At 38.4% G+C, this 12689-nt stretch overlaps 1 protein-coding gene across 3 annotated transcripts in view; it reads left to right on the top strand.

The window, feature by feature from the left end:
* Positions 1 to 5094: 5094 nt before the first annotated feature.
* The window catches only part of mamdc2a (MAM domain containing 2a), a 31287-nt gene continuing 23692 nt past the window's right edge, over positions 5095 to 12689 (top strand). Inside the window, exons 1-2 of one of the 3 annotated variants that reach the window (XM_048189264.1) lie at positions 5095 to 5443; positions 5639 to 5758. In XM_048189264.1, the coding sequence (XP_048045221.1) occupies positions 5311 to 5443; positions 5639 to 5758 (253 nt within the window). In that variant the 5' untranslated portion in view covers positions 5095 to 5310. The remainder of the gene's footprint in view (positions 5444 to 5638; positions 5759 to 12689) is intronic. The other 2 variants (XM_048189263.1, XM_048189261.1) reach the window with 2 other exon arrangements.

The raw sequence follows: 12689 nt of genomic DNA, 5'->3' as shown, positions 1-12689 counted from the left end.
TCTTTTAGGGTTAAAAGAAGCATTGCATATAACATATAACTTGCTAGAAACATAATAATCACTGTAATAATGATCCATTCATAGATTCTTAAGTATTTGCCTATTAAAATTCAAAAAGCGACTTTTTCTTTTCTTTTTTTTTGGCCAGGCAGTGTATAATGCAGTGTTTGTCTTGTTGCTAGGCCAATTGTTTTGTACATAATGGACTATTTTTTTCTTGCAGAAATACAGGCAGCCCTGGGTAGACTGCTTATAAATTGCTGTTTGTTACTGATTTCAAATTACATGACGAAAATTGTAATGTAGCGTTTACTAATTACACATTTTAGGTGATATAATCTACTTTTAATTAAGATTAACTTTTTTTATCGCATTCATGTGAATACATTAAACGTGTACTATTTTGATAAATGCAAAGAGAAAGAAAATAGGCTATTTATTTATTTTTGTTTTGTTATCATCAACATGAAGTCCATTAAACATTATACTACATTACTTCAGGGTGTCCTAAACTGGAGTTTGTGAAGGAATTGCAGGGGGTTTGTAAATTGAAAAGCTAATAAGTTGATAAAGCTCACAGGTAATTAAAAATGTAAATTTAAACATAACACATACAATTTTTTTAACATAAACATTAAAATGTAATTAAAAAAAAAAAATAGTGTATATAACTTTTTGAAAGTGCTTTTTTAGAATGAAAAAAAATGTAAAAGAAAAGATTATTTAGGGAAAATCAATACATTTTGAAAAAATACTTCCATTGTGTAAATAAAGTAATCAAATTAAAAAGTAACCAGCCGTTAATAACCAGCTGACTCCTTTAATAAATGCACAGCAATCAAGGTATTGAAAAGACGCAAACATGCATCAACATCTGCCTCACACCTCTCTGTGTCGTTTGACAGCATTGGAAGAATATGTGTCTAATGATGTTATGGTACAAGGAACTTCTTATGGTTTGTGAGCTCAACAGCTGCATCAAATACCCAGTAATTCAGCTCCATATGCTTTGGCAACAAGAAATGACTAGGCATCAAGCCTCCAGCAATTGGGTCTACCAACTGCTCTGTGAGCGAGAAACTTTTCCATGTCAATCAAATAGGAAGCCACAAGGTGACAATTAGGTGGTTTTGTAAGCTACCATGCAGACATGGGTGTACGCTATATCTTTAATCTAAATTCATCCTTTATGGAGATATCCAGCCCCTAAAATCAAAAATCTGGCTTGATACTGTTTGTTGGCGGTATGGTATTGGAGTTAATTGCAGTGTCATAGTTCACTATTGGACTGACTATCCTGACCACATGCCTTTCTTTACTGCCGTGAAGATCTGCCAGTGGGAACACAATAAACATGAAGGCAAGCATCTGTTTTATCATCAATAGGCGGCTTACTAGATAATGCTATTAATGTGTCAGAATCTCATGTTGATCTAACAGTGATGCTCTTAATGTAATGCAATTGAATATGGCTTTTTAACACAATGTGTGGCAAATCTTTACTTGGCTTCTACATTCTGCTTATTTATTTGATACACATAAATAACACATTTAGACACATTTCATATCCTGTTTAGTGTTATTTTCTGGAACAAGGATCTGCTGGTTTTTATGGTTAGTGGAGAATTCATCCTCCAGCAATCCCATCATTCCTGTTCTCCAGGCTGTGTGTGGAAAAGTGCAGTCCTCCAAGCTAAACACATGGTTAAAGAAAAACCCAGGATCTTCACACAGGACTGCCTGAGAGAGGGCTTCCTGAATGAGGGGAAATTTACAGAACACAGTCCAAACTCACTCTCTGCGTGGCGACGAACATGTAGAGAGAGAAAGAGAGAGAGGAAAGAAAAAAGAAATGACTCATTATTCATAATCTGATAGTAGTTCACAATAAATAATTTTCCATTGCTTCTGTGTGTTGTGTGTACAATATACTCAGTGGTCTGAACTGTCAGTTACTGGCTGCAATGACTTGCTCTTGAGTTATAGTGTTTGAAGAACTAGTTCATAATTTCTAAATATGGATCATCACTTGCCATCTATCTATCTAGGGCAGTTATGACCTAATACTGAGACTCGGACTTGTAACCTGAAGGTAGCGGGTTCGAGTCTCAGTACCGGCAGGAAATGTGGGGGAAGTGAATAAACAGCGCTCTTTTCCACTCTCATTGCCCACAACTGAGGTGCCCTTGAGCAAGCCACCTAACCCCCAATCGCTAAATGGCTACCCAATGCTCCGGGTTTGTGTTCATGGTGTGTGTGCATTCAATACTCACAGCTGTGTGTGCACTTGGATGGGTAAAGTGCAGAGCACAAATTCCAAGTATGGGACGCCATACTTGACTACACTCAAAAAATTTTTACGTTGGATTTACTTAAGTTTTTATATCAACAGTGGGCATTTAATTCCACACATTTAATTAACATTGTTTATTTCATTAAACTTAAGTTTATTACATAAGGTTAATTCAATGCCATTTAGCTGAATCAGGTTAACACTCTTAATTTTGTCCAAAACTATTACTAATAACTATTAGTTATCCTAAATTTAATATCAAACAAAAATAAAAACAAGTAATCCAGTTTAATTGATTTATTTAGTGCATGCATAAATAAAGACTTTTTTTTTAAGGTGTTGGCCAGAAGACGGTTTTGTTACATCCATGGCATGCCCAAAGAAGTTATTTTATTTTATTATTAAAACAACTTTGATTGTTGTTGGCAGATCCTCACCACAAGCACAGGCTGTACACTTCACCACAATGGTAACCTCCAAAAACAGTAACATACCAGAAATGAACAAGAACATTAAACATTAACAAGTCTTCATCTTGTTAATGTTTTTTTACCATCTTGATGAAAAAAAATTCATAAAATAACATGTTTTCTGTCAGGACCACTATCGTCAAATATGATTGATAAATAATGCATATAGAGTTTGTATTGCTGGTATGGTTCTGTTCTGGGCAAGAACTCCCTGCGCATCCATGCAGCCTAACATGGATAAGAGCAGGGAGAGCAGCAATTAGGGTAAACAGAACAGAACCAACATATGCAGATATCCTTAATGTCAATAATTAAACATGTACACATATTTCAAGAATTAATCTGATTCAGGAGAATCATAAGGCCAATCCTGCAACATGAGGTGATGGTTGTGGATGAATGGCACAACAATGGGTCTCAGGATCTCATCACAATATCTCTGTGCATTCAAAATGGCATCAATAAAATGCACCTGTGTTCGTTGTCCATAACATACGCCTGCCCATACCATAACCCCACCGCCAGCATGGGCCACTTGATCCACAACGTTGACATCAGCAAACCGATCACCCACAGGACGCCATACACGCTGTCTGCCATCTGCCCTGTACAGTGAAAACAGGGATTCATCCGTGAAGAGAACACCTCTACAAAGTGCCAGACGCCATCAAATGTGAGCATTTGCCCACTCAAGTCAGTTATGATGACGAACTGCAGTCAGGTCGAGACCCCGATGAGGACGATGAGCATGCAGATGAGCTTCCCTAAAACGGTTTCTGACAGTTTGTGCAGAAATTCTTTGGTTATGCAAACCGATTGTTGCAGCAGCTGTCCGGGTGGCTGGTCTCAGGCGATCTTGGAGGTGAAGATGCTGGATGTGGAGGTCCTGGGCTGGTGTGGTTACACGTGGTCTGCGGTTGTGAGGCCAGTTGGATGTATTGCCAAAATCTCTGAAATGCCTTTGGAGACAGCTTATGGTAGAGAAATGAACATTCAATTCACTGGCAACAGCTCTGGTGGACATTCCTGCAGTCAGCATGCCAATTGCATGCTCCCTCAAAACATCTGTGCCATGTGCTGTGTGATAAAACTGCACATTTTAGAGTGGCCTTTTATTGTGGCCAGCCTAAGGCACACCTGTGCAATAATCATGCTGTCTAATCAGCATCTTGATATGCCACACCTGTGAGGTGGATGGATTATCTCAGCAAAGGAGAAGTGCTCACTAACACAGATTTTTAGACAGATGTGTGAACAATATTTGAGAGAAATAGGCATTTTGTGTACATAGAAAAAGTTTTCAGCTCATGAAAAATGGGGGCAAAAACAAAAGTGTTGCGTTTATAATTTTGTTCAGTGTATTTATCTATCTATCTACATTCAATTTTATTTAAATAGAAACTATTTTTAAAAGTTTTATTTTCAGTTAATAATAACACTGGTACAATATGAGCTTAAGGATGAAATTCATATTTGAGTAAATACTCAAATAATAAAAAAGGTCATATGAAATCAATAAATATTTCTTAGATGCAGAGGCATGTGTTTATATGTGGAGTACAAACACTGTAAACAGTGAATGGTCCTGCATAGCTGCACAAATCAGATCCAGTCCTGTCAGTGAACATAAAAAACTGCACCTCCAGCACCAACACAGGTGTGAGGTGTTCATGTTGGAGTGATCATCATAGGAACATATTTTCCACAATATTTAAACTAATTGTTTCTTTCCTTCTATTTTTCTTTCTCTTTGTTTTGGAGATGTTGGATGTTATATTAACAGTAGAAACCTCTACACAGAGGACAAAGCTTCACACTAGGTGAGTTATGATCCCTGTGGGAATTACCACAATCCTTGTGCATATTCCGTGGATTTGTTGCTCTGTGGATTTTGTGCCTGCAAGGATATTATTGTAAAAAGCAACAGCTTCATGAACAACAGGATTGTTGAAAGCCTGCAGCTGGGTCTCTGTTGTTCACCATTCCACTTTTATTAGGCAAATTAAAGAGAAGACAGTGTTCCTAACATAAAATCCCATTCCCACCGTGTATAGTGTACATTTTAATTTAAACAGAATGACTTTGTTGCTTTTAACTCCACCAGACCAGTTCATGAACCACTTACTCCTATGCTGGTACTGACTGACCTTACAGTGGTTTGGTACAGTTTACTTCATGACATTGTTCATGACATACTTTACGTGTTGCTATATATCAACACGTAAAGTATGTTGTTTTTTGGAACTGACATTAGAAAACCACATAACATTTACAAAGTAAAGCCTACAATTGTATTCACTTATTAAACATGCAATTCAAACCTCACTGTTGTTAAACAACATTTAATGCTATACAGACTATTTGAGTAATTAAAGGCCATCAAAGCAGTGATGAAGTCTTCTGTCTGTCATTTCTGCAGACGTTTACACAGCGGCAAACTCCTTACCTAAGGGAGATCCATTGCCTGTTCTGAAATAGAAACCTCAACAACCACTCCCTCCTCCCACTGTCTGTTGAGCGCTGCCAGAGTCAAAGCATGGAGAGTGAATGCAGCGGTCGCAGTGCGCTGTGTGCTCAAGCTGCCGTACGTACGCAATCTGCGTTAGTGGACCTTCACTCTTCCACTCCAGCATCCCTGCAACTTTTGCCATGAGTTTGCTTCACTTCGCAACCCTTCTGGGTAGGTCATCACTTTTCTTAATGGAAAAACTGTTTGCATGCGTCTATGCATTGGTGCAAGTTTTATTTGTTGCATCAACGTGGACTTGTTCGTTGCTGAATTGACTCTTTGCACATTTATTTCCGCTAACAGTGCGCGTTTATTCTCGTTAAGATGATATAGTTTAGTGCTTATCTGATGTTATGTCATCCTCAGCAGTCGCTGTTCTGACACGGGCTCAGACGCAGATTTTGCGCGGCTCCTGCAGTTTCGACGCGGACAGCTGCGGCTACACGTCTGATCCTGCTTATGCTGCCTGGACCATCAACGAGGAAGGTATGAGAGGGGTCCAAGGACTTTTATATGTAGCCTACTAGTACTGTTTATTCTTTTTCTGCCCTGAAAGTGCCTGGGAACCAGAGACCCCAACTTGTAAACGCCTCAAACTTAAGATGTTTCCAAAATCATTAGGCTTCACACTTCTCAGGCACCCACCACCACACAACGGACACTAGATGGCGCTATAATATGTAGCCTACATTTGCGTTTTATGGCGAGTTTAAAGGGTTAGTTCACCCAAAAATGAAAATAATGTCATTTATTACTCACCCTCATGTCGTTCTACGTCCGTAAAACCTTCGTTCGTTCGTATTTTTGATTAAATCCGATGGCTCAGTGAGGCCTGCATAGATAGCAATGGTACTTCCTCTCTCAAGATCCATAAAGTTACTAAAAACATATTTAAATCAGTTCATGTGAGTTCAGTGGTTCTATCTTAATATTATAAAGCGACGAGAATATCTTTTGTGCGCCAAAAAAAAAAAAACCCAAAACGACTTTTTAACATATCTAGTGATGGGCGATTTCAAAACACTGTGAATCAGTGATTCGGATCGCGTATCAAACCGCCAAACTGCTGAAATCACGTGAATTCACATGAACGCCACCACAAAGTCGTAAATATGAGTGGGAAGCTGGGGATCCCGATCTTTACGATTTGGGCCGTGTCAGTGAGAAACATGGCGGAATACTACAATCTTTGTCAGAGTTTTAATTTACAACAAAATAAGCTAATTGCCTGCACAAAATATAATTCATTGTGATATAACAATATAATATGTAATGATAAAGTGCGCTGTGGCTTTATAAATTAATTTATGGCTTAATTATTAGAGAGTTGGACTTGTAACCGGAAGGTTGTGGGTTTGAGTCCCAGTAACTGGCAGGAAATGTAGGTGGGGGAGTGAATGAACAGTGCTCTCTTCCACAGTTCCCTTGAGCAAAGCACCTAACCCACAAACGCTCCCTGGGCGCCACAGCAAAAATGGCTGCCCACTGCACTGGGTGTGTGTTCACGGCGTGTTTGTGTGTTTATAACACTCGCTGCTGTGTGTGTGCACTTGGATGGATGAAATGCAGTACAAATTCCGAGTATGGGACACTATACTTGGTCACACTTCACTTAATTAAAATCATAAAAAAGCAAAACACACCCAATGCACATTCTTTGTTCATTTTTTTAGAAGTAGTTTAAAAACCTTGCTACATTTTTGTGCAGTTTCACAAGTTCACATGTCCATATAATTAAATAGAGTAAAGTTATGCGTATTTGGCGTGCCGTCGGGGGAGAGGGCTCCGAGCTCGGAATTTTGGCCCGAACCCAGAGTCCTCCCCCCCCGTTGTGGTAAAAGTAGATAGAACTAGAAGTGAGGAGATGGGGTGGAGGAGGGATGCTGATAAACTCTCAGATGAACAAAAGTAAGTCTGCTGAATTTATACCTCTTGACATTGGTTGAGTTGATTAACTGAATGCTCTCCACCTGTGCTAATTAGATTAAAGGTGCTATAGAGGATGTTTTGTTTTATACATTTTTGCAATATTACTTGAAACTGTCTTTACTAACTGATAAAAGGCTATTTATTAGGTGCACTGAAAGGAATAATATCAATACATCATCTGTGCACGAGGTAGGGCCTTAAAAACATCAGCCAATCCTTTGTGTGTTCATCGCATAAACGATTGGCCCTCTGGCTTGTCAATCACTGCCATTACGTTCCTTGTGAGAGACGTGCGCGCTCCAGTAACTTTCCACACTCCACAGGCACCGCATGCAATGTTTTTGTCAGGAGTAACAAGTGCAGATTATGAGTTACCTGCGGTGAGTCCGACATAATGAATCCACTAACACGACACAGCGAATGCCGGTGGTAAACAAACACTCGTGTTCCAATACTCGTGCACGAGTTTTGGGAGGCGTTCCCTCGAAATGAGCTGTGAAGGAGGGGGTTGTTCTTACGCATGCGCTCATTTCAAAATCTCACTAACAGACTTTGGTTTCTCAGTCGTCGAAAACATCCTCTATAGCACCTTTAATTATCTGAACTTGCTCCTCCCGAACTTTGTTCATAAAAAATCACTTGTTAAGAGAAGGTACACTGCCATCTTGCTCCAATGAAAATGACTTGAAAGCACCTGACGTCGTAAACAGGACTTCCCAACTCATTGAGTTTACGATGAACTTGTAAATACAAACTTCCCAGGAGGACTTGAACACATTATGCTGTGCTCACGCCATTCATAATTACCGTAGTCTCAAGATGACTTTCGAAAACGCTGCAGAGCCCGTTTTAGTTTAAAAATACACTGACCAAAACGGAGTGTTTTGAAAACGATGGCGTGGCTGCCCACATTCGCTCTGCGTATCCTTGACGACCATCTAAACAATAACATGGAGACTGAACTGCAATCTTTGCTGGCTTTGTTGTCATTTTTAGCAGCCATTGTGCAGTTAAAGTCTGCACTTGTCTGCAGCTGCCTACATGCGCAAGAGGCAACTGTTTACACTTGTACGCGCATGCCTAATGTGCATGAACGGTCATGTGACATTGTTTCGTGTAGTATAGACGGAGATCGTCTCTGAAACGCTGTGGAAACGGCAGTGTAGATAAGGATAGTTTGCATTTTAAAACGTCGTTTTAAAACAAAAACGCACTAGTGTAAATGGGGCCTTAATGTGCTAGATGCCGATTATATTGAGTTTTGTTTTAGTTCAAATGCTTATTAAGATGATGGAAACATTTTATTCGCATACTGATGACGTGTTGTGACCATTTGTGCATGTAAAACACCATGGCATTGTGTATTAGGCACACAATTCTTCCCTTGGCATTCATACGGAATTTGAAAGTTTAAACTCTAGCCATAGTCATTTGTGGTTGGGAACTTGCAGGTGGGCTATATACGGAGGTTGCCTCACTGGCGTACGGGCTCCTCGCAGCATTTAATAAAACAATGTCCAAAAACAAAAATAACTCTCTGAAGCAATGGGTTCCATCACAACAAGAGATACCCTCATGATATAATGCGCATGATGTAGTGGAATTGTGCAGATTCACATTTTCTTTAGTCTAATATTTGGCATACAAAATGCAAGCATATAAAACTTGGCACACATTGTTCCAAGACCATCATGACAAAAAGAATTATTTGATTCTTCAAAGCGTTTTGAAGATATAAATCAGTTAAACAATCTGACCACCACAGACAAACAGAGATATTCTGAGGATACATGCCAATTTGTTTGATCAAGGAAAATTCAATTTGGCGTGTCTTCTCAGGGCAATTGCTAATCAAGCCATGAAAAATCAATTGTGCAAATCAACAAAAACAACCATCAGCAGCCAATCAAATTTCAGATATCAAATTTAAAAATCTAATTTTTGGCTATAAGTACAGAGCATCTTTTCATGAGCACTGGTAACATGGGTACCTGGTTACCACATGGTGCAACCTGTATACTTCAATTAGGTTATAACTGGTCAAGGAATTGTGAATGTATTGAAATGCATCATTATGCAGGATTTATATAAAAAGTTCTGCCCTACTTTCTTCAGTGTTTAAGGATTAGTCGTTGCACATCTGCACTTCTTCGAGTGAGCCTGCTCTACATGACAGGACTTTATCTGATCTCTGTTCATCAGAACTAAAAATTTCCGTAGATTATTAATTGGCCTTTATGATGCACACTGGCCAGAGATGCTTCACAGATCATGCATGCTATAACTCTTCTCATCTCAACATCTCACAAGAGACGCATGCTGCAGGACATAATTTTTTTTTCTTGTATGCTACTTGTATTTGTATTTACCTTAATATCATTGTGCTTTGAGCACAAGCGCTTTCCATAACCGTTTGTGCTCTGTTCTAAAAATAAGCTTTGTTTTCATAGCTTAACTTTTGTTTCTGTCCTCTGCCAAAAACTATGATGGCTGGTGATCAACTGGATGGGCTCAGCTGTGGGGAAAACAGAGAAGATGCTTTAGAATGACTGTTATGATGAAAGAAGTGTAATCCAGTGAACATACCCTGGGCAGTTGTCTGGTTGACAACTGTCTCCTGCTTATGGAGTGAGTTTTTCCCCATAGGTCAATAAAACAAGACTTGGCAACAAATGTGTGTCTCTGTTTGGTTTCCTAGACAACTCTGACTTTGTAGTGGAAACACAGCAGAGACAGACTTCTTAGTTTTAGGAAAATGAAGGAACTTTACTAAACTTTTAATGAATGAAAGCAGATGATAATCTATTTGCCATATAACTTTTCTTTTATTTTATAAAAAGATAGGCATATGCTTACTGTGTATCAACGTGCCCACTCTTTGCTATTATTAAAGCATAGAAAGTAATACAATTTAGTGTATTTATCATTTTTTAATTTAATATTTATGCAGCCAAAAAACTATAAATGTAAGAAAAAAACAGGAGCTGAGATGGAAATGATGAGAAACAACTGAATGTGGAGATCTGCTGACCTTGTTTCTCCAGCCATTTTCAGCAGCTGTAGAAATCATTTAGGCGTTTGAAGATGCACAGCAGACATTCACAGAGTTCATGTAAACTTGTAACCATTTTTATGAAGAATCAGAAGGAGGTGGGCTACTTCCAGCCAGATCTCCTTCACACTTACTGAATAACAGCTGCTGCAGTGAGTTTTGAGTGTTTAGTGAGAATTGCACTTTACTCATTATTTGTTTCTTCAGTAAAAGCCTCTCTCATGTTGGGAAAAAAAATGTGCAGAGTAATTTTTCCACTACTTATTATTGCCTCTAGAAATGATATTGCTTGCATGGTTTGTTACTTTGATGGATAATATTTTATTAAACTATGCAGCGGGTGATGATTTTGTCTGGGAATTGATGGGATCATTGGATGGATCATTTGTCGTTTGTTAATGATTGCACTCTCATGTGAGGGACAGGCTTTTGGGCAGAGGTGTAAAGAGTACCTGAAAACCATACTTGAGTAAAAGTACAGATACCTTACATCGAAAATGACTCCACTACAAGTTTACAAGTCACCAATTCCAATACGACTTGAGTAAAAGTCTTAAAGGTGCCCTAGAACCAGTTTTAACAAGATGTAATATAAGTCTAAGGTGTCCCCTGAACGTGTCTGTGAAGTTTCAGCTCAAAATACCCCATAGATTTTTTTTTATTAATTTTTTTAACTGCCTATTTTGAGCCATAATTATATATGCACCGATTCAGCGCGTGGCCCCTTTAAATCTCGCGCTCCCCCGCCCCCGAGCTCTCGACTGCCTTAACCAGCATAAACAAAGTTCACACAGCTAATATAACCCTCAAAATGGATCTTTACAAAATGTTCGTCATTCATGCTGTATGCATGCATCGATTCCTGTGAGTATAGTATTTATTTGGATGTTTACATTTGATTCTGAATGAGTTTGAGGCTATGCTCCGTGGCTAACGGGCTAAAGTTAACATTACACACTGTTGGAGAGATTTATAAAGAATGAAGTTGTGTTTATGAATTATACAGTCTGCAAGTGTTTAATAATGAAAATAGCGACGGCTCTCTTGTCTCCATGAATACAGTAAGAAACGATGGTAACTTTAACCACTTTAACAGTACATTAGCAACATGCTAACGAAACATTTAGAAAGACAATTTACAAATATCACTAAAAATATCATAATATCATGGATCATGTCAGTTATCATTGCTCCATCTGCCATTTTTCGCTATTGTCCTTTCTTGCTTGCCTAGTCTGATGATTCAGCTGTGCACAGATCCAGACGTTAATACTGGCTGCCCTTGTGTAATGCCTTGAACATGGGCTGGCATATGCAAATATTGGGGGCGTACATATTAATGATCCCGACTGTTACATAACAGTCGGTGTTATGTTGAGATTCGCCTGTTTTTCGGAGGTCTTTTAAACAAATGAGATTTTACATAAGAAGGAGGAAACAATGGTGTTTGAGACTCACTGTATGTCATTTCCATGTACTGAACTCTTGTTATTCAACTATGCCGAGGTAAATTCAATTTTTCATTCGATGACACCTTTAAAGTATCTGATTTTAACAGTACTTAAGTATTTTACTTGTACTGAATGTAGGCTCAGAGATGCTCTAGTCCTCAACACCTGAGAGACATGCAGTGAAAATAAGAAACAATTTATTTGTAAGATGAGAAATCAAGTTTATTTTCTAAAATCAAAATAAAACTGAACACTTCAATGTTGCAATAAATCAAGGTCGACACAACAACCTTTTAAACGTCTACAAACTCTCAAGTCTCAGTTAAGCTCACGTGCACAAAATGGCCATAAGTAAACCAATATCCTTCAAAACGGTCTTGTCAATAGAGCAGGTAAATAAAACAATGTTAAATAAAATTAAATAGTCAAAGTCTACTGTATGTGCTGGTTTCGGCCTCATCAGTGGCTGCAGTCATTTCCTCATCTAATAAATCAAACACCTGCCTTGTTTTGGGGGAGTGAAGGCAAAACACTGAAAGATATAGTAGCTTCAATGACCTTAGATGGCGATATCACTTCTATATATCAAAAACAAACTGCTGCAGAAAAAGTTAGCTGCCATGAAAAATGTAATTTGTAATTGCATTATTCATCACAAATGTAGTGGAGTAAAAAGTACATTTACTTGCTCAAAAATGTCGTCAAGTAGAGAGAAAAAATTGCCGATATCTTTGATACTCAGTACAACTACAAAGTAGCCAAAAAGATACTTAAGTACAGTAACTAATTACATTTACTCAAGGACTTTACACCTTTGTTTTTGGGGAGTTTTATCCTGCCTTCACATTGGTGCACATCAGAGATGCCATTGCGAGGTAGAGGGGAAAATGCTTCCATAAAAAATATGAATTGTAGTTGAGTCAATCTAAAATATTTGTTTTTATATTTATGTTTGTTCTTTTGGCTTTATTTAACTGGACAGTTT

Source organism: Megalobrama amblycephala, linkage group LG4, assembly GCF_018812025.1.
Source record: "Megalobrama amblycephala isolate DHTTF-2021 linkage group LG4, ASM1881202v1, whole genome shotgun sequence".
Lineage (NCBI taxonomy): Eukaryota > Metazoa > Chordata > Actinopteri > Cypriniformes > Xenocyprididae > Megalobrama > Megalobrama amblycephala.
The sequence above is the reverse complement of the archived record's forward strand: the minus strand, read 5'-3'. Positions and strand labels throughout refer to the sequence as shown.